General features: G+C 37.7%; 1 protein-coding gene across 1 annotated transcript in view; it reads left to right on the top strand.

Annotated features, from left to right (window-relative positions):
* FBXL13 (F-box and leucine rich repeat protein 13) overlaps positions 1-23226 on the top strand; it is a 192261-nt gene that overhangs the window by 23202 nt on the left and 145833 nt on the right. Inside the window, exons 4-7 of the mRNA XM_024115971.1 lie at positions 2730-2797; positions 3918-4072; positions 5207-5316; positions 7583-7750. Of these exons, the coding sequence (XP_023971739.1) occupies positions 2730-2797; positions 3918-4072; positions 5207-5316; positions 7583-7750 (501 nt within the window). The remainder of the gene's footprint in view (positions 1-2729; positions 2798-3917; positions 4073-5206; positions 5317-7582; positions 7751-23226) is intronic.

Here is a 23226-nt window from a genome sequence, read left to right as displayed (position 1 = left end):
GAGTTGGGAGGGATTTAAATTAATGCATTCAACACATATTTTTAAACTCTTAGTCTGTTCAGGATGCTATAATGAAAATATCATAGACTGGGTGGTTACAAACAAGAGAAATTTATTTCTCACAGTTCTGGAGGCTGGGAAGTCCAAGATCAAGGTGCTGGCAGATATGATGTCTTGAGAGCCTGCTTCCTGGTTCATAAACTGCCAACTTCTTGCTATACTCTTACATGGCAGAAGGGGAGATGGAACTCTCTGGGGTCTCTTTTTGTTTATTTATTTATTTATTTAATTTTTGGCTGCGTTGGGTCTTCGTTGCTGCATGTGGGCTTTCTCTAGTTACGGCGGGCAGGGGCTACTCTTCATTGCGGTGCGTGGGCTTCTCATTTCCGTGGCTTCTCTTGTTGCAAAACATGGGCTCTAGGCACGTGGGCTTCAGTAGTTGTGGTGCACAGGCTCTAGAGTGCAGGCTCAGTAGTAGCGGCACATGAGCTTAATTACTCCACGGCACGTGGGATCTTCCCAGACCAGGGCTCGAACCCGTGTCCCCTGAATTGGCAGACAGATTCTTAACCACTGAGCCACCAGGGAAGCACATCTGGGGGTCTCTTTTTTAAAGGCACTAATCTCATTCATGAGAGCTCCACCCTCATGACCTAATCACCTCTAAAAGGTCCCACCTCCAAATACCATCACACTGGGGATTAGGTTTCAGCAGATGAATTTTGGGGAACACAAACATTCAATCTATAGCAAACTCCATACTATTTTGCTAGCATTATTCTAGAATGATACTATATGGGATATTAATAAAGCTCACGAATGAAATAAAGGCATGGTGCTTTAAAATATGGTAAGATATGTTAAGACAATTAATATATAATTTCTTGTTTCAAGGATTAACTGAGCAAAAAGAGGAATTGCCCACCAGAAGAAAAATTATGTTATAATATGCCAGAAACCAAAAATTATAATCTGAAGTTAATGATTAACTTATACTATACTAGGTACATCAAATATTATAGAAGTAAAACCTTTTTTCTATAGGTATTATTTAAATACATCCATTTTCTCATATATAATAAAGTGAGTATCTTACAAAGTTAAAAATTAATGAGATTTCCCTGGTGGCACAGTGGTTAAGAATCCTCCTAACAATACAGGGGACACGGGTTTGATCTCTGGTCCGGGAAGATCCCACGTGCTGTGGAGCAACTAAGCCCGTGCACCACAACTACTGAGCCTGCGCTCTAGAGCCCGCGAGCCACAACTACTGAGTCCACTCACCTAGAGCCTGTGCTCCACAACAAGAGAAGCCACCGCAATGAGAAGCCCATGCACTGCAGCGAAGAATAGCCCCCGCTCTCCGCAATGAAGACCCATCACAGCCCAAAAAAAAAACAAAACAGAAAAGTAATGGGACCAATTACTACTGACATTAAAGAGCCATAAATTCGGTATCTGTTTGTAAGTTAGCATTAATGATTTGTAATGGTATTTCATTATCTTTTCATTTATTACAAAATTTCCCCACGTCTCACCATCCTGGGATAGTAACAGTGTGGAGAGTAGTATCCCAAATTTCACTGCTTCTAGCCCCTATCTTCGTAACACAGGAGGTTTGTTTCTCCTTAAAATTCCAACCAATTGCTTCTGGGAATCTCAAAGCTGTCCTGTGTGAATTCAAGAAATCCAAGTGTCTCTGTCCCAAACCTGTGAAGCCATCTGAAGGTGGAGGCTTAGTGCTGCTGCTGTTGCCTTCCTAAGAGCTCTGATGTCCAATTGAGGTGGAGTAAAGATACCTATATTATGTTAACCTGCTGTTAATATAATACTATCTTTACCCTTTAAAGAATGTACAGAAGGTACAGATGATTTCAGCAATCCTCAGTGAGCCATTCCCACATTAATGTGTGTTATTGTGAATAACTGCAAGTGATATCTGCATCTCTTTCAGCATATTCCACAGTTTAGACTTTTAATTTATATAGTTTTCCTATTCCTGCTTGGCAAGTGAGGCATTCTTGTATTTTTTTTAACAGAGAATCTCATTTTCTACTCTTTTTTTTTTTTGAGTTTGGGCTCATCCCCTAATTTTATTTATTTTTATTAAAAAATTTTTATTGGAGTATAGTTGATTTACAATGTTGTGTTAGTTTCAGGTGTACAGCAAAGTGGATTAGTTATACATATACATATATCTGCTCTTTTTTAGATTCTTTTCCCATATAGGCCATTACAGAGTATTGAGTAGAGATCCCTGTGCTGTACAGTAGGTCCTTATTAGTTATCTATTTTATATATAGTAGTGTGTATATGTCAATCCCAATCTCCCAATTTATCCCTCCCTCATTTTCTACCCTTGAGAAGGCAAAATCATTCAGCTTAATAGTGACCAGCCAACCAACAACTATCAATATTTCCTATCAATATACTTGATAATAATAATGCCATAGTACTTACCTGAAAATGCTTTAAAGTAAGTGCAATATAATGGGAAAATTTTAAGCTGTGATTTTAACTTTAAAAAAAATGGGTAATAGGCATACACAATAAAATTCCGGAAAATATAAATGGTACATAGTTCTTCTAGTCTGTTCCTGTCTCCCTACTGTCTTATTCTACTTCCCAAATGCAAACATCACTCTCATTCTCTTGTACATCTTCCAGAGGTAGCCTGTGCATTCCATTTATTTCTAATGCTTGTTATTTCATTTCTTTCTTTATTTTAGGTGACTCCAGAATTAATGATAAAAGCATGTACTTTTTATACTGGACGTTTACTGAAGACCCACTTTTAGTAAGAACATGATTTTTATACACTATTTCTTCCTCTTTGTGTTCTTATTCTTGACATTCTCCATGTGAAGAACAGCTCACTTTTGGCCAGTTGTGCTGATTTTACCTGTTTAACCCTTTTTAAAAATTAATTAATTAATGTGTTTATTTTGGGCTGCATTGGGTCTTCGTTGCTGCGGGCGGGCTTTCTCTAGTTGCAGCGAGCGGGGGCTACTCTTCGTTGCAGTGCATGTGCTTCTCATTGCGGTGGCTTCTCTTGTTGTGGAGCACGGGCTCTACGGTGCGTGGGCTCAGTAGTTGTGTTGCATGGGCTTAGTTGTTCCACGGCATGTGGGATCTTCCTGGACCAGGGCTCGAACCCGTGTCCCCCTGCAGTGGCAGGCGGATTCTTAACCACTGCGCCACCACGGAAGTCCCTACCTATTTAATCTTGTTTCCACCATTTTGTATTATATATTTCTTTTATATTTCATTGGTTTTTACTTAGTTAAAAGACGTTCTTTACTTCTTTGAGGTGTCACTTTTTTTTTTTAATAGAACTTCAAAATTGAAAGTGTAGGTCCACAATCCGCTTATCTGAAGCCCTTGGAGACAACATGTTTTGGAATCTAGATTCCCTTTCTAAGAAAAATTTTTAGAAAGGAAATCTCTGCACATACTGTGTACTGTATAACATGTTCAGTGGTGTCTGGGATGGCACGTTGGAACCAAACATATCTGAACATATTAGTATTTCAACAGTAAAACATATATGTATATTCTTACTAAGTAAAGTGAAGAAAGACTATGAACAGCTATGTGTCAGATTCAGAGAGGTTTTGATGCAAAATTAGTTTAGGTCAGGTCTAGCTTTGCCCTTAGATAGGTTATGAAAAAAAAAAAACTTTTTGATTTCAGAGCTTTCTGGGCTTTCTTTAGAAATGTAGACAAGGGAAGTGCAAGCTTAAAGGAAATGCAAGGACTGGCTGTAAATAAAACAATAAAAATAACAATTTCTTTCATGCTGTGGTTTTTGAGGAGGTAAAGGAAGCCCAGTGTATTTCTTCTTCTCTCTCTCAATTTATTTACTAATGTATTGCTGTAACATCAAAATATTATGTTTCTGTATTTTCTGCTTACAGCACGTGGAGAGAGATAGCAATACCTCCTACAAATGAAGATGACCTTCTGGCTGAAAAAATGGAAAAATCAATAGAATATGACAATTTCAGACTTAAAAAATGTGTATTTCATCACTGGCACTCTTACGTGAAAGGTCGAAAAGAACGACTTAAAGGTAAATCCTTACATAGTAGTAATTGGTTTTTTGTTTTCATGTACCCAAAGTTTCAACAAACTTAACAGTTAAACATAACTTGTACCAAAGAATTTTTTATTATTTTTATATCTAGAGGATTGTCATGAAATGTAAAGCCACTGATTTAAAATATTTAATGAGATATGTCTCAAGGTGTTTTAGTGTAATAGAAAATAGGCATATTTAAAATAAAATTCTATATGCATTTGTGTGATTTATATACAAGTTTCAATATAAATAGGGATCTACTATTAACTTTTTTACATAATAGAGAGATGGTATAGATATAGATAGATAGATATCCAAACTGACTATTTTTTGTAGAGAGCTCTTCATTCTTTATAGATATTTCATTTAATGAATACCTGAGAAAACCTAAAGAAAAATAAGTTTGTTTTACTTAAACCCTTGATAGTTGTAATGAGTGGACAGTGCATGTATGTGCTCTTAGGAGCAAGAATAGAGATCTTACCCAGTTCACCAGATACTGATTTGTTTATGGCTGCTGCAAATCAGAGAATCATTTCCTCTTGATTGGCTCCTGTTGGTACCTCAGAGTGGACCCTCTGATGGTTTTAACAAAAGGGTAGTGGGTCTCTGTTTCTGAGAGGAAACAATTATCTAAGAGTGGTGTCCCCAAGGCCTGCCTTAATCATCCTCCTTCCCAGCCTGGCCCCTATGTTTGAGCTTTGGACCCCTGGTTAAAAAAATATAAATATAAATATAAATAAATAAATAAATAAATAAGGAACAATCTATTTAATCATAGGGTATTTAATTAAATCAGAATACTACCTCATGATTGTATTTCTATGCATAAATTTGGAAGTTCTGGTTTTATAAAGAACAGATTTGTTAAAAAGAAATGACATGTATCTTGACATTTTATTGCATCTATTATATCTTAATTTATAAGGGCAAAGGTGATGTTTACAGGTTAATAAAGTCTCAGGAGTACTATCTACTGCTGTCAAAAGTAATTTCATATGTAATTAAAATAACAAACTATCAGATGCAACATTGGTTCATATTATAAACATGATAGAATATTAAACACTTTGTTTTTTGAGAGCAGCTTTAACTATATACAGTACTCTAATGCACTTTCTTCAGATACACTACTGCGGGTACAACAGATGTTTTACTGCTACAAGCTGATAATTATCCTAACTAAATGGAGGGATAAAGCAAGACATAAGTATAAAAAGAGAGAAGATGAGCTGGTATGGCATATTGGAAACAATTTTTTTAGAAACTGAATTTTGCTGTTACATTGATGTTGCCTCAGATAATAATGCCGTGTGGAAAACACTAAAGTCCTGAATATTATATACTTTTAATGGGGTCCTTGTTCTTTTAACTTAGTAATTTAAATGTCACCTCAGCTACCCAAAATATTTCCTAAAAAATTTTGTTGTTTCATTTGAACTATGAACATCAAGGAAAAATCTTTTTAACACTTTGTTTAAATTTATTGATAAAGACACCAAGATTTTTTGTTTAAGCAAGTGTTTAGGTGGATATAGATGTCTAAAGTGGAAGAGAAACTGTTTGATATGATTATAACAGAAATAAATGATAAAGACTAAATTTATTCTTTTCTAGATAAGATTAAATTGCTATTTATTCTTTTTCAACATTCAATTTAATAAATTATAATCTTAATACTAAATTATTTTTTAAACTACTAAATTGCTAAATTTAAAGAATCATTCTTAACTGGGACACCCATTAGGAATTAAATCAATCAAAACAGAGGATCCAAGCAAACTCCTCCAAACTTAAAAGTATCTCTAGTTTGCTTTAGCTATCAGTACAGTATATTATCATTTAATGTTGTTTTAGAATATTCACAGTAACTACTAGGAACAGACATAGAAACATGCTGGAATTTTTTGTAGTTACGTTATTTAGTAGGTAATGTTTTATTAATATTCTTTGAAATACAAAGTTGGGATAAATAGGAAAGAGAAAAATAGGAAGAAATTAACCCCCCTGTTTTATGGTTGCCCTGTGGAGGGGAAGATCAATGCCTCTCACCCCAGATTGTTTCAGATATTGACACTGACGATACTACGTATGTACCAAGAGAGTAAGAAAAGATTTATTACTCACATAATGCTTGAAACAGTGCTAGAGTCTGCGGAGGAGACTGAGATGCATAAAGCATTGATCATTCTTGCTCTCTAGAAGTTTATCATCCCCTGGTATTGAACTGGTGTTCTAACCGGATGTACTCTAGCACCTGCCTTTTGTGGACTACATTTTCAACGTTGCCAGTTAAACGGTTGTACTTCGGGTACCACTGTTTTAGTCTGGTCATTCTGTGTTTTCCACCACTTCTTGTACTAAGCTAATGTTTTGACCTGGCCCCTAGCCTGGCCATTGATTGTCTAATGGTGAAAATGTAACTGTGCATGACCAGGCTGCCCCTTTTACATCCCCTTAAACTGAACATCCCTGAGAGCAGGCAGTATTGTTCTCTTAACCATCCCCATACACTGAGCATAATGTTTTGTAGTAGTTGATATATATTAATATATATGATAATAATATCCTCAATATAGATATGTATCAAATAGTTAGAGAAAATGTTTTCTTTTAGCTACGTGATATCTTGGCCTAACAATATTACTAGGCCAGTATTCACTAGGGTGGAGTGAGGATGGCAGGTGTCTGCTGGGAGGAGAGGCAGGGAACACTTGTATGTGCTAGCTCTCCAATGTGTGCTCTTCCTTAGGCTCTAATATATCCATATATTATACCAAAACTGTGTGTGTGTGTGTGTGTGTGTGTGTGTGTGTGTTTGTATGGGTACAACACTTATTTACCCTTTGGGTGTTTTCTTGATTATGCAGTTTTAAGGAATGTATTGAAAGTTAAAATGGGGACTTCCTGTGATGATAGGCTAGGCAATTCTCCAAATTCTTTCCTTCTGACTCTCTCTCTTTTTTAAAATAATTTTTTATTTATTTATTTTTATTTTTTATTTATTTTTTTCATCTTTGGCTGCACCATGTGGCTTGTGGGATCTTAGTTCCCCGACCAGGGATTGAACCCAGGCTCTGGGCAGTGAGAGCACAGAGTCCTAAGCAGTGGACCGCCAGGGAATTCCCCTAACTCTCCTTCTATAGCTCCATGCTAACCCTCACCCTTCCATGCCCCACATACCAGTTCTGGCATTACCAGAACCTTGACTCTCTGGGATTCAGCTTCCTCATCTCTAAAAGAGAAGGCTGGACCACATCTTCAAGGTGACTGCCTATGCCAATGTTGTATGACAACTGGTGGAAATGATCTATAATGGTGATTCAGAGACTACACATTATTACACGTGCTGTGGACAATGATAATTTATATAATGACAACGATGATAATAAATAATGTTTAATTGGTTCTATGATTGTATCAAGCATTGTGTTTTACATGTATTATCTCATTTAATCCTTACAAGAGTTCCATGGAATTTGTAAATTATTTTCATGGCAGATGTTAAAGCATGAACTTCAATTAAAAAAATGGAGAAGCAAGTTAAAATTCAGAGTAAATTCTAAAGAAGCATACATTTCTCCTGAACAAAATGTGTCTGAAGTCTTTCTTGTAGGTGAGATTCCTGAATTTGACGTTTCACAGTTACCCAAAAGAACAGTATTACAGGTTCGTATGAATTCACATGTCTTAACTAGTTATTTTCACAGTGTTTGTTTAAAGAGTGGTTTTATGAACCTTGCATGAATGTTGGAAGCCATATTTTGAAGAAAAATATTTTTTACAATTAGCTTTGGGCTATTTCACTTTTTGGAAGTCATCAATTTGGATGGCTGTAAATTGTTATAACAATCAAAAATGGAGAAATTAAAGCTATAGTAAATAAGAATGAAAGGAATGTCTTTCTTTCCTTCCTCCTTCAAGCATATATTGTCATTTAAGGTACAACAGATTTTAGATAACCCAATGCTTAGCTTTTCATCTCTAATCCCTAATCTTTTAATCTTAACGTTATACCTACACTCCAGAATATAAATGGGGCTTGCCATATTGCACCTTTCAGTTAGTTAAAATATTTATGCCTATCATCTTTCTTCCTTAGAGCATGAGTTCATAACAACAAGAATCATGTATCTATAGCTTACAACTCATTGAATTGATCTCTGAAATATAAACCATAATTCCAACTACTGGTTATATTCTTTCCTATTTTGATAAATAAGCAATTTCTACTTTGTGGGACTACCTGATACATGGTGGAAGAATTGTAAAATATCGTCTTATTCTGGTTGATGGCAGATTTACATTATAAAATTCCATGTATTAAATCCATCCTTCTAAATGTAGAGACTTGAGCTCAAGTTATTTTGGGAAACAAGATATCTATACCTATATTTATATCTAATTTTGCACTTTATGTATGGCATAGAGTTAGGATGAGGACATTTTTGTCCACTGTTTCCTCTTTATAAATTGCCTGCTCATCTCTTGCTTGTTTTTAAATTGGAATCCTTATAATTTTCTTACAGTTCATAATAGCTCTTTATATACTGGTAATATTCACCCTTTGCCTGGAATGTATTTGAGATTTTTTCCCCTACACTTGATGCTTGCTTTCAATCTTGCCCATGGAGTCTTTTGATGAGAGACATTTTAAAGCTTTAAGTAACAGAGTCTATTACTGTTGCCCTAATTATTTCTCTTTTTGTGTCATATTAATATGTCATTCTTAGCTATTTTTCTAAGCCGTATCACACTCCTTCCTACGCTTATGCAGCTGCTTTTTGTCTTTGAACTCCTACCTTTTGACTGCTGTTTCTTTATTTACATTGTAAGCAGCTGCATTTTTAATTTATTGCACATTATGCCTTAGAATAACTTTTTATCCCTTTACATATGATGTAAGAACCTAACAAGAGTATGCTTTCATTTCCCCCCTCCTGTGCTTCATGCTATTATTGCCATGCATTTTATTTCTATGTATTTATAAACCCTACATTAGAATTTATTTTTGCTTTAAACAGTCAATTATATTTTATTCAGCATGTATTTTTCATTTTTAACAATCTCAAACAGAAAAGTTGCAAGTACAACACAAAGAACTTTTTTTCCTGAACGAGTTGGGAGTAAGTTGCTGACATTATGCCCTATCACCCCTAAATATTATTGGTGTATTTACTATAAACAAGGGCATCCTCTTACAGTCAGCCATCAAAATCCTCGGACCTAATTTGGGTATCCCCAGTTGTCCCAATAATGTAAAAGGATGCAGTCCAGAATCACACAGAACAGTTGATTATCATGGCCCTTCCTCTCCTTTAGTCTGCCTTTCTTTAATTTTCATTCCCTTGACATAAATATCAGGCCAGGTTTACTGTAGAAGATCTCTTAATTTGAGCTTGTTTTATGTTTCCTCAAGAATAGATTCAGGTTCTGCATGTTTGCTGGAAATACCACAGACATCATACTGTGCTCTTCTCACTGCATCCTATCAGCGGCACAGGATTTGGATTTGCCCAGGATTGGTGATTTCATGGTGGCTGCTTGTTGAAAGTGGTGTCTGCTAGGCTTCTCCACTATTCAGTTGCCCCCTTTGTAATGGATGTGCATTTCGTGGGTAGGTACTTTACAATTATATAAATATACCCATTCCTCATCAAACTTTTAGTTTATTTATATCAGTATGGACTCATGGTTTTCTATTTTATTCAATGGGTTTTAATCCATTACTATCACTATTTATTTTGGTGCTCAAATTGTTCCAGATTCAGTGGGAGTCCTTTCAGGTTGCCTTCTCTGTCCCTTTGATGTGTAACTATCATCCTCTGAGCACTTCCTTACTTTATAGCACAGCATGATGTCCCAGGCTCCTCTTGTACTTTCTGTGCTCCACCCTGGATAGGTCCTTTCTCTAGGACTCTTTGAATCCTTTTTAATGGAGAATTGTACATAGGAACCAAGATTTGAACTCTATCTGTGTTCATCACCATTGAAGTGTTGCTTCTCCCATGCCTTCTCAGTAGACAGAACTAGAGACTGTAAGTAGGAACACACATATATATTTTTTTCCCCATATCTATGTACCTCTATATACCTAAAAAACCTAAACTAAACCTAAACTGTATGTGGATACTTCCAGGTCCAATTTAGCACCACAGGGCTCATACTAGTCTCCTCCTTTTACATAGCTGCAATGTCCTTCTCCAACAGTGAGAATCCCAGCTCTCATTATTCTTCATGCATTTACTTATTTGATCACTCCCCCTGTGTGTAAGCAGTCACACACGTGGCTGCCACTGTTCCCTCCCTGTGTGGAGACCTTCCTCATCCTGCTCAGGCTTTGACATCCCTTGCCATGCAGAGGCCCTCCTCATACTGCTTGGGCTCTGACATCCTATGCCAGTTGCTTTTCCTCCTATGTAGTTGCCTTTCTAACTTTGTTTGGGCTAACACGCCCTGCACTGGGCACCTTCCTATGTAGATGCCCTCCTTACCCTACTCAGGCTCTGACGCTCCATGCATGGGCTGCCCCTCTTTGGGGATGCCCACCTTATACTGAATAGGCTCTGTCACCACATGCCACCCTCCTCCCCCAATAGAGCCACTTTCCACATCCCACTTAGCTCCTGGTATGTTATACAGGATTTCACTTCCTTGGTTCCCCCTCCTTGTCCTGCTCAGGTTCTGACATCCCACAGTGGCTGCCCCTCCTTAGGGACTTCCTCCTCATTCCTTGCAGACTTCAACATCTTACATTATACTTCTATGTGGACGAATGCCCTTCTCAGTCTGCTTGTTCTCTGACTGTCTGTGCTGGGCAGATGTCCTCTTCTTGGGCTCCATCTACTTTGGGCTCCAATATCCCACAGTGAGCCATGCTTCCTCATTTGTCTTCCTTTTTCCACTGGGGCTCTGATATTCTACTCTGGGACATTCCTCCTTGGGGACACCCTCCTCACCTGTTTTGTGCAAGGAAGGCTGCTCCACTGAGTGGATGCTCCACTTTATGCACCCTAGTTCTGATGCCCTGTTCTGGGCCAACAGAGCCCCCTCTGCTCCCCTTACCCTGGCATGGATGCCTGCTTTGCTTGGACCAATCTAATGGCTTTAGGACTGAATTGTATTGAAAGAAGAAAGCGAAAGGGTAGTGGAAGGGATTCATTATCTTTTTTTTAAAATATAAATTTATTTTATTTATTTTATTTTTGTCTGGGTTGTGTCTTTGTTGCTGTGAGTGGGCTTTCTCTAGCTGCGGAGAGCGGGGGCTACTCTTTGTTGCGGTGCGGGGGTTCTCATTGTGGTGGCTTCTCTTGTTGTGGAGCATGGGCTCTAGGCAAGCAGGCTTCAGTAGTTGTGGCGCATGGGCTTAGTTGCTCCGCGGCATGTGAGATCTTCCTGGACCAGGGCTCGAACCCGTGTTCCCTGCATTGGCAGGTGGATTCTTAACCACTGAGCCACCAGGGAAGCCCAGGGTTCATTATCTTTTAAAGAAATTAAAAACTCAGAAAAAAGTATTTTCTATTTTTCCACAAATCAGTTGATTCTGGTCTTCTTTCTTTTGGTTTAGATTTTTCATCTAGAACTATTTTCCTTCAGCATGAAGAACCTCCTTTAACATTTCTTGAAGCACAGGTCTGTCTATTGGTGCTTAATTTTCTCAACTTGTATTTCTCTGAAAAAGTCTTTATTTTTACTCTGTTTCTGAGAGAGATTTTCTCTAGACATTGACTTCTAGACTGACAGGTTTTTAAAAATTTCATTCATTCCATTTAAAAGACGTCATTCCATTGTCTCCTGGATTGCATTATTTTAAATGAGAAATCAGTGGAATATTTTTTTTCTTCCTTTGTATGTATGTGTCTTTTTCTTTCTTGTTGCTTTGAAGATTTTTCTTTTTATTACTGAATCGTTAGCAATCTGATTTTGATATGCCTTGTAGTTTTCTTTGTGTTTATCCTTCTTGGAATTCATTGAACTCTTGGATATACATGTTCAGCAAATTTGGAAAGTTTTCAGCCATTATTTCTTCAAATATTTTTCTGTCTTCTTCCTCTTTCTGGAACAATGATTACACATATATTAAACAACTTAATATTGTCCCACATTTCATTGAGTTCCTGTTCATTTTTGAAGCCTTTTTTTTTTTCTTTCTGTGCTTCATTATAAATAGTGTTTATTGCTATGTCTTCAAGTTCAGCACAGTAAATATGCAACTGTCTTTAAAAAGCCATTAACTTCTGTTTAATTACTCACCAAAACTGGCAAAAAAAGGCACCAACAATTTGCATAATAGATAGCCTGCAACATACTGCTGAATTTTGTAAGTAGGATGAACTTAGCATATTTTAAAATTCTTACTAACTTTTGTTAAGCTCCTTTTTCTTCAACTACCTTAAGAGGGGATAAAAATGCATGTAGTCAATTCTGAGTTTAGAAACATCTCAGAAAGATGCAGAGAGGAAGGGCACAATAAATGATAATTTCCTCATAATGTACAGCAAGAAAATCATTGGTCGTTAGTGGCATTTGCCTAGTTTTATAGTAGGGATTTTTTTGTTTTTATTGTTGACTGCCTCCCTCCAAAATAATTAAACAGTGTTTGTTTAGGGAAAAAAAAAGTCAGTGTCTAATCTGCTATTAAGCCATCCCAGTGAATTTTTCACTATAGATGTTGTATTCATCTCTAGAAGTTTTATTTGGTTCATTTAAAAAATCTCCACTTCTCTCTCATTTTTCTTTGAAATCCTTGAGCATTTTTATAATAGCTGTTTTAAAGAACTTGTTTACTAGTTTTATTATCCCTGTAATTTCTCTGTGTGTTTACATTCTAAATTTTTCTCTTGGTTATGTATTTTGTCAGATTTTCCTTCTTTACAGATATAGTAATTTTTTTTATTATATGCTGGATGTTTAGTAAGTTACATTGTTGAGTATATTATGTTGTTATTTTTAAGAAGTGTTGAACTGGTTTTTGTAGTCAGTTAACTTACTTGAAGATAAGCTTCATCTTTTCTCAGCTTATACTTAAGCTTTGTTAAGGAAAGACTAGAATAACTTATACTCTAGGCTAGTTTTTCCTTACTCCTATCGTGTGACCTTCCTGGGTCTTTACTGAATGCCCCAAGTGTTCTGTGGCATGTCTGTATTCTGATTTGTCTCAATTTGTAAATTTTCCAATCCCGTGTGAACTATAGTAGTTGTTCTGCTTACAGATTCCCTGCAGATGTTTTGTCCCCAGTAGTCATTTTTTTGTTCAGCCTCATGGAGTGTACCCTGCACACACATTGTTTAAAATGCAAAGATGCAAGGATCCCTATGCAGACTTCTCAAGCTATCTTCTCTGTGTAACTCCCACTTTTCCAGCACTTTGCTGATAAATTCCAGCAATCTCAACATCCTTGAATACCACTGGCGTTCTATCTCCTTGGCTTAGTGAGACTGCCTGGCACTCTTTCTCTCACAAGCAGCCAAAAAACGTCTCCATGCAGAAAGCCTGGGCTATCATAAGTCTCATCTCATTTATTTTCCTTCTTTCACAGGTCCGAATATTGTGATCACTGTTGTCCAACACCTGAAAGCAGTTGTTTCACATATTTTGTCCATTTCTCTAGTTATATATGGTGGGAAGGATAGTTTCGTACCATTACCTTATCATGGCTGGAAGTGGAAGACTGTTGATGGTTTTCCTGAGTGGTATTTAACTTCAGTCACTCCAAACAATGCCTGTCTATCCTTCTATGGGTCTCTTCCTTCCATTTCTTACAGAGACTGTTTAAGCTCTTATTTATGGACTAAATGTTTGTGTCCTCCCCTCCCCATTCCTGTGCTGAAGCCCTAACTTCCAATGTGACTATATTTGGAGATAGGGCCTGTGAAGAGATGATTAGGGTTAAATCATGAGGTTGGGGTCCTAATCCAATAGGGTGGTTGCCTGTAGAAGAAGAGGCAGAGACACCAGCGCTCTCTCTCCGCCATGTGAGCACACAGCAAGAAGGCAGAGAAGAGAGAGCTCCCACCAGGAACCAAACTGGACACAATCTTGATCTTGGACTTCCCACCATCCAAAACTATGAGAAATACACTTTTGTTGTTTAAGCCACCTAATCTATGGCATTTTGTTATGGTACCCTGAGCAGACTATTACCACTATTCAATTTTTCATGCTAAATCCCCCACTTCACTGCCCTTCACCTTCACTTTCCATCCTTCTTCACTGAGAAAATACATGCCATCAGGTAGGAACTCCTTCAACTTACTTCCTGACCCCTTTCCTCAGTCCTGTTCTCCTGATCTCTGTACCCTCTTTTCAAATGTACCATCCATACCCATCTTTGCTTCCTTTTCTGTTCTAAGGGCATTTTGCCTATATAATATAGAATATTTATGTTAGATGTTTTTCTCTAATTTCTGCCATGGGTAGTGATGAAAGCTATTTTCAGGCCATTATTAATATCAGTTTTGAGTCAATGAGGAGCAGTCGACAGAAAGTTGCATAATGAACTTCAAATACAAGACAGTTTCTCAACATGGTTTTGTTGCCTGTTAGTCAAGGCACTCAATGGTATACACATACTAGATTATTCCTGGATGTCTAGGAGTATGTCTTATTCACATTATATTCCCTGATTTACAAGCATACAGAATATTGTAAAATATTTATCAAGTGAATGAATATGTCATTTAAGAAATTATACTGTGCTGCTCCAATTCAAGGTTAAGAAAGATGGTGCAGATCTAGAATAAAAACATCAAAGTTTTCCTCAGGCTGTTTCTTGTGCTTGTGACAGTCAAATCTCTAAACAATTATTGATGAATAGACATAAAAGGTAAGCTTTCAATAACTGAAAAATAATCCTAGTGCTGATTGAAACAGAAGAGAAAAGGGGTAAGGTTCTGAAAGATCTTTAGGTCTCAAGAACACAGCCTTTCTTTTTATGGGCCTCCATACAGATGACTTAAGGAGAGCATAAAAACATTTAAGTCCCTAGTCTCAGAAGCTGACTGGATGCAAACACTTCAGTGTGCTTCAAAGTAGCTATTTTATGCACAACATTCTGGGTCTAGTAATTCTCTAAGGTATCAGCTTATACTGCCTTCACCTACCAATACAGTAAAACCTGACTGAGAGTGGGGCTTAAAGAAATAAGGGCTTATTTTTTTCCCATAACACAAAGTCCAGAGGAAGGCAATCCAGTGCTGGTCCTCCATAATGTCAGTAAAAGTGGAAATTTTCTATCTTTTCACTCCACAGTCCTTAGTATCCTCTTGCTTATTGTCTCATGGTTCCAATATGGCTACTCCTCTTCCAGCCTCATATTCATTCACCAGGCCAGGAGAAGGGGGAAAATCACAGTGGTAGAAGGCAAATGGTTCTCTACCTTTGTTTATTAGGAAAGCCAAAGTTTCCCCAAGACCCCACAGTCAAGAATATCAGTGATGTGCTTTAGGTTAGAACTTTGTCACTAGGCCAGGTCTAACTGCAAGATTGCTATGGGCAGGAGGGGACTTGGAGTGGGGGATTGGGTGAGATAATTGGGCAGTCAGCCTCACTGAAGGTGGATTTGAACTGCCAGTCATCAGACAGTATTTAAAAGGGCATTCCTCCTTGTCAGAAAAAAATGTTGGTTGCAGTAAAAAGCAAAATAACTATTACAACAGATAAGAAACAAGAAGATGTTTAAGAAGTCAATACATAGTTGCTGCAGAGGAACTCTGGTTTAATACTCTTCTGTCTTCCAGTTCAGAGAAACTAAAAATGCCAACTAATGAAGAACCACAGAACCCAGAGCCAATAAACCATTTTATAATGTGATCTGGGCCCTAACAGAAACTTGTACATGGAAACTTCAACAGTTATGATGAGCTATGAACTTGCATGCTTTCTCATAAGAAGTCTTTTGGTTTGATAATATAATGATTAAAAGTCCAGGCACAGGGCTCAGGAGAACTAGGTTCATATCTTGCCTTAGCTACTCACTAGCAATACGACCTTGGGCAGTTTCAACCCTCTTGGCCCTTGATTTTTAAGACTTCCGCATTCTCATTAACCTGACAAAACTCTAAACTTACAGAGACGAGTTTATGTTGAATTAATTGACGTTTGGATTCACTTTGGAAAAATCTCATATCAGGATACGGGAAACATGTAGAATTACTGGGGATTTTGCTCAGGACAATGAAAATCATTGCCAGTTTTTGCATTTTAAATATTTCTTTATGATATCATGTCATGGGTTATGATCAGCCTTCCTGTCCCTCCTTCCACCCTAATTCCCACCCCCACCTCTTTGTGGAATGATATTGAGCCCTTTTGGGATCAGATTTATAGAGTCTTCCAGAGTGCTCAAACCATAGCATGATCTAGAAAAGAACATAGAGATTTTTGTGCTGAGCTATTACCTTTTTCAGGAGGGACAGCTGAGGATCTGAGAAATTAAATGACATCCCCAAAGCCAGACAACTACAAAACTGAGACCAGAATCTGGTTTTCCTGATGACATGGGTAAAATTAGAGCCTCTATATCACTCTGGTTTTTCCTCTTGGAGAATTCTAAAGAAATAGAATATATACACACACACATATATATGTAATTATATTGATATATGTAAAATAATCATTTATAATATGTGTACATATGAGTAAAATAATTGTGAAAAAAACAATAATTAAGAACCATTATATTCAAAATAGATAGCTAGTGGGCAGCAGCTGCATAGCACAGGGAGATCAGCTGGGTTCTTTGCAACCACCTAGAGGGGTGGGATAGGGAGGATGGGAGGGAGATGCAAGAGAGAGGAGATTTGGGGATATATGTATATGTATAGCTGATTCACTTTGTTATAAAGCAGAAACTAACACACCATTGTAAAGCAATTATACTCCAATAAAGATGTTAAAAAAAAAAGAACCATTATATTCAATACATCTGTTTAGTTGTACCGCCCTTAAAAAAATACAAGAGTAACTTTTAAAAATTACTCAATCTTGACATGACACTAAAGCACAGAATTATTTTTGGAGATAGTCTCAAATTTTTCCCAATCAAATAAATTGTCAAGAATATCCATTAAAATGTACAGGTAATAAAAGAGTGAACTTATATAATATTATAAAATTGGAAATTAATGATTCTAACACTCCTGTCTTAAACAGTTGGGTTTATTAAGCTTATTAATGCAATAGATTTGTAGAATTAATTTTTTAAATCATAGTTTTACAATGGCATTTAATTTGGTGACTTCTCTGGTCAATGAATTCTCAGGGACTTAAGAAACAAAACATAAAAATGTAATGTGAGTTGGATCTACACTTTAAAGTTTCTGGAAGTGTTAGTTTTCAAAATAGAGATTTGTATATTTAGACTGCCTAATGTTTTGAAGGAATAATTGAAAACAGCAATCAGTTTCAATTATTGCGATACAATTTGAACCTAACTTGGAAAACTGTAGGCTTGCTTTTTAGGTTCAGTTTCATCAACTCATGAAAACAAGTCAGGTTCTGTTTCACTATCATTTTCCTTAGTATCATTTACCCATTAGGAAAGGCTGCTTTGTTAGATGGTAGAGCTCATACGCTATCAGTCAAACTCAGAGCTAGTTGGGAGGTTTGGCAAAGATCATTTTCCATGAAAATGCAACGTTGGTTTTTTTTTTGTATGTGTGTAGTTTGACAAGCAATACAGAGAAAACCCTTACGTGGATGAATTTGGAAAGTCTAAATAATCTAGTCAAGTAATGCAGTTGTCCTAAAATGAAAAAGTGCTTGATTAGTTTAATAATATAAGTAGTATCTTAGGGCTGTCTTTCATTTTAAACAACTGTAACTTTTTGTTTGTTTGTAAAAGATAATAGTGTGTGGACTTGCAAAGACTTGTAAAATCACCTTCAGATTTTATAGTGTTGATGACTCATCTCACTTGGGGAAAAAAGTCCCTGGAAAAAGGTTAAAACTTGTACCACGTGGCAGGAGAGAAACCAGATGGTTCAGGCCGGTTAGATTAAATTACTTGGAATTCTAAAACAAAAGAGTAGTCTCAATGACTTTTTGAGTTTATGTTTTGATAACCTCAGAGGTCAGTCTGACCTCAATTCACTAAAGCAGAGTGGTTCCAAGTTTCTTAGGCATGTACTGTGTGAACTTCACATAAGGGAGCTTCCAAAACCACACTGCTCCATCAAAGAACTATGTGTGTGTTGGCTCAATCTGTGGTGTGGGTGAAAAAGCAGATGAAGCCTTTAGATAAGATTTAGATAAAGCAATTGCTTTAGATAAAGCAATCTAAAAATTGCTTTAGGATCAGTTTATTTTGGGTATAAGACTGCTGTGCCCATACACCTGGCTTTCATCACTTCAGCCCTAATCAGTAACACTAACTAAGTTAAGAAGTTTACAAATGATTTTGATATAAAGTTTTCATGACTTTTAAATTGTAGAAGATGCTACATTAATTTTAGCAGGAACCACCCTTGCAAAATGATACATCATTTGTAAGATGAAAAACTACAGCACAGAAAGAGGCAGCTACATGGAAATTGAGAGTATGCTCTGGAGTCTGGATAGCTGATTCCATCACTAGCTGCATGACCTTGGGCATCTTGCTTAATTTTTTGTTTCTAAGCTGTCTCATTTGTAATGAAAGGATAATAATGATATCTCCTGCACTTGCTATTGTGAGGATTAAATGAGTTAATACACACAAAGTGCTTAGAACAACGCCCAGCATACGTAATTTCTCAGTAGAAGTTACTATTTTTAATATATTGAATTTAGATGGCTGAATGACAGGAAGCCACTGAAGAGAAAGTCAGGAAGACTGGATTCTAAATGTAGCCCTGCTGGCTCTGTCAGCTTGCTGACCTCCCACAGGGCATCTAAGTTCTCTTACCCTCAGTTTAAAGACTTTGAAAATTCCCAGCAAAAAGTACGTATGTATTCGTAGTTTCTTCTGTAAAATGAGGGTGGGCTAGATAGCTTCTAGGATCACTTCCAGCTTTAAACATCTATGATTCTTGGATGAAAACAAGCATCCCAGTAGAGGAAGATGTAAGAAGTGAATGCAGAAAATCCTACAGAGGGCTTTGCCCGTGCTCATATCCCATAGGGAACTCTTCTCCATCTGCTGTTAGTTTGACTAGGTCTCTGTTTACGTCTCAGAATGTTCCCCATTGGAAAGACCTCTCCTGATTACTCAATCTAAAATCAATCCTTGCTCTAAGGCCTGTTCTTTTCCTTCATAGCACTTCTCATTGTACATAACTATTATTGTTTAATAGTGTTCTTGTTTTTTTGTCTGTCTCTCCCACTGAATTGTATGCTTTTGGGGTTTTGGAATTACATCTGTTTTGATTACTTCTGTTGACCTAAAACAAATATACCGTCAGGCAATTCTCCAGCAAAGATGTGTTTATTCAGGAGCAGAAGAGAATTGCAATTGGAGGTCTGTAACCATTATGAGTCATGCGCAAGTCCCCCAATGGCAAGGGAAGGAGAGCGCTTTTATAAGAAGGAAAAGCAAGTTGGGAGGGCTAAGTAAACAAAGATCCCATGGCTTCTCACTGCCTGAGTCTTTGCCATGGAAAGAAGAGGGGTTCTTCCTGTTGGGCTCTGCTATCCTTGCAGGTGTAAGAGCTCTCCTTTCTGGTCTCCCAAATCTATTTAATTGAAATTCCTGTTTATTGATTTTTTACATTTCTTTATCCTCAGTACCTAAGAGGATGGCACAAGCAGGTGCTCAATAAAGATTTTATTTTATTTATTTAATAACTATGTTGAACGCCTACAATGTACAAGGCTTTGCTTTAGGTATTGGGGAAATAGTGGTGGAATAGACAAATACCTTGCTCTCAAGGGGCTTATATTTTAGTGTGAAGAATCAGATAGCAAACAAGGAAACAAATACACAAGGACATGTCATATAGAATTAAATGCTATGAAGAAAATATATCAGGGTAAAAGATGAACACCTTTACTAAAAGGAACAACAAAAGCAAAGGTGGGGATGTAAATTGTTGCGGCCACTATGAAAAACATCGAAGTTCCTCAAAAAATTAAAAACAGAACTACCATATGATTCAGCAATTCCACTTCTGGGTATTTATCTGAAGGGAACAAAAACACTAACTCAAAAAGATGCCCCATGTTCACTGCAGCATTATTTACAATTAGCCAAGACATAGAAACAACCTGAGTATCCATCGACAGATGAATGGATAAAAGAAAATGTGATATATATCGATATCTAGATATATCTATATATCTATATCTATATCTAAAGACCCAACCCTTAGTTGGGTCTTCCAGCATCTATTCTTGACCTTGACCTTCCAACTCATTTTTCATTTGCCCACCAGAGATGTCTTTCTAAAGTCACATTTATTCATGTTACTTTCCTGCTTAAAATCTCTCCTTGACTCCCCATCGGCTCTAACATTGCCCACAAAGCCCTTTCTGTCCCCCTCATTACCTTTCAGCTTCATTCTCCACCATTTCTCCACAGGAATCTTTGGCTCTAGCCATACTGAGTTACCTAGTCTACTGCTCAAGTATAAGACACTCTCTCCAGCCATTATGCCCTTTCTGTATAGGGTCCCCTTCTCTTCTTTGACTGGCTCACTCCTGTCTAGGCACAGCTCAGATGTCATCTTTTCCAGAAAGGCTACCTTTGATCTTCTGTCCTCTCCCTTAGTCTTGGTTAGTTACTCTTCATATGTGCTCCCAGAGCCCCTGAAGCATTTCTTACGGTCTGTTATAACTGTCTACTTTCTGTTTTCCTCTTGGACTGTAAGTGCCTTGAGGACAGGGACAGTGGCTTACATGCTTTGAATTCATAACCCCTAGATGCTCAATAAATGTTGGTTGAATAAATGAATGGGAAATTATTTTTCCCCTTTCAGCCCCACTGCCACAAACTTGGTCTCATTCCCAGGAATTTCTTAATCATCAAATCCAATAGCTTATGCTCACTTCTTCCCTGTTCTTTGAGAAGCATTTGATTATGCTTCTTTTTTGAAATGCTCTTTTTTTGGAGGGGGGTGGTTCTATGGCATGACACATCCTAGTCGTTTTCTCTGGGAATTATTTCTTTGTCCTCATGTTAGGTTTCTTGCTCTTCCCCCTCCCCCAGCTTCCTCACAGCACCTGTGGATACTGACCTTGACCCCTTCTCTTTTCTCCATACTCTCACTAGATCTTGGCGATCACAGATTTTCAAACACCACTTGGTTATGACAGTATTGATTTGCAATCATGATAGGGATGTTTTCAACTTCCCTACCATTTGGGAACTTTAACCTTTTACATCTCAATGAATGTGAGGCCAGTTGTACTTTTGATGTGCTGCAATGTTGGGAGAGTGAGCTGGTGTGGGGGGAAGAGAAATTTAATTTTAGGTTCATTGAATTTGAAAAGTCAACTGGACACTAAGTTAGAAGATCCTAGAAATCTGTGAGAAGTCATTAAGTCACAGAATCCTACATTAAGAACAACTTCTGAGTTATATGGTCTAACATTTCCCCCAGGACAGTATTCCTCACAGATATCCTTAGAGTCTTAGGGGACAATGTAATAACACCCTCTTCCTTGTCTGAGTTTGGAAACAGTTGGGAAGTAGACAGCTGGAGAGCTAAATATTATCTGATACAGATGGTAGGAAACCATGGCTTAAGACATTGACCAAGGTGACTTGCTAGTACTTTACACCTGGATCAGACAGACTTAGCCTCAGTCACTGCATAGCCTGGACTACCGCAGCCCTCCCTCAGGCTGCTGCGGGCAGCCAGGATGCATGCATTTGCTTCTGAGTCAGGGCACAGTGGAGCGGGAGCTGAATTGTAGGCCTGGTTACTTCTCCCAAATTCGCCAGTCAGGTACATCCCTCCTCTTTTCCTGGGGAGATGTGAGGGGTGGAGACAGAGCCCTGGAGTGTTATTGAAGTGCTTTCAGATGGGAATATGAGGCCAAGAAAATGAAGCATCTCCAGTAATAGTCATGTGTATGCAGCCTCTGGTCTAACGCTTTCTGTGCTTGAGAGGCTGTTGACTTTGGGGTGCATTCTGTTCCCTTTTGGGGAGGAGTAGGTATGTAATTAGCAAGTTGTTTCTCATATCAAAGCAGAGAAAGCTTTCCAAGCACCTTTTGTCCCTAGTTCTTTCTGCTGCATCAACAAGGAATAAGAACAACTTTGTCAATTATTAAACATAGCTATGATTTTATTTTCTAGTACTTATGTGGTTACAGATTCCCAGTTCAGTCAAATGTTTATTCTTCTCTCACAGTTTCTAGAATCAAATCGTCCCTCCTCTACTCCTGCTACTATCTTGGTTGCCATTTTCTGAGAATTCTCTATTTGTAGGTCCCTCATAGAGTGGTATGGACCATGTTTTCTCCCCACCCTGAATGGGCCCAACTTTCTAAATACAGGGGAGCTCTCCAGGTAATAGGTGGCCTGGATCGCTCTGTACTTTTATACTCAGCTCCCTCTTTGTCCTGGGCCTGAGGTCTCCCTTCAAGTAGCAGTGTGAGAGAAAACGACCCTAGACAATGTGAATAGTCACTCACGTGCCTTACTACTCAACACTGAGTCAAATGAGAATCGGCGGGAGTAGCAGCACCCAGGGTCTGTCTTGTGTGCCCAGGTTCAAGTTAATCCTTTTATATGGAAAGCTCTGTCTCCCAGATAGTGATACCCAGGTCATTTAAGGCTCTGACCAGTTATGGTTTTATTCAGAGCTTGAGGATTTCCTCATAATGCTGTTTGCATCATGAAGGCATCCTTTGCCAGAGTAATAGGGTGTGGAGAATGCACCATGCTGAGACCCTCAACCCCATGGGGTCTGATCCACACTGTGTTCCTGGCTGCTGTTACTTTTGTGGTTAAAAAATAGAAATCACTCCATATTCCTGCCTCTGCCCCTTCGTTTTGTCTTTCTAATTTCCATACAACATGGCTTATCAGTTTGGTTTTTCCTGAGACTTCTAATTTATCTTCTATTTTCATTACCTAATTTTATTTTATTTTATTTTATTTATTTTTTATACAGCAGGTTCTTACTGGTTATCTTTTTTTTTTTTTTTTTTTTTTTTTTTTTTTGTGGTATGCGGGCCTCCCTTTGCTGTGGCCTCTCCCGTTGCGGAGCACAGGCTCCGG

This window comes from Physeter macrocephalus, chromosome 5, assembly GCF_002837175.3.
Source record: "Physeter macrocephalus isolate SW-GA chromosome 5, ASM283717v5, whole genome shotgun sequence".
In the NCBI taxonomy this organism is placed as follows: domain Eukaryota; kingdom Metazoa; phylum Chordata; class Mammalia; order Artiodactyla; family Physeteridae; genus Physeter; species Physeter macrocephalus.
Note: the sequence above shows the minus strand (reverse complement) of the source record. Positions and strands in the feature narration are given on the sequence as shown.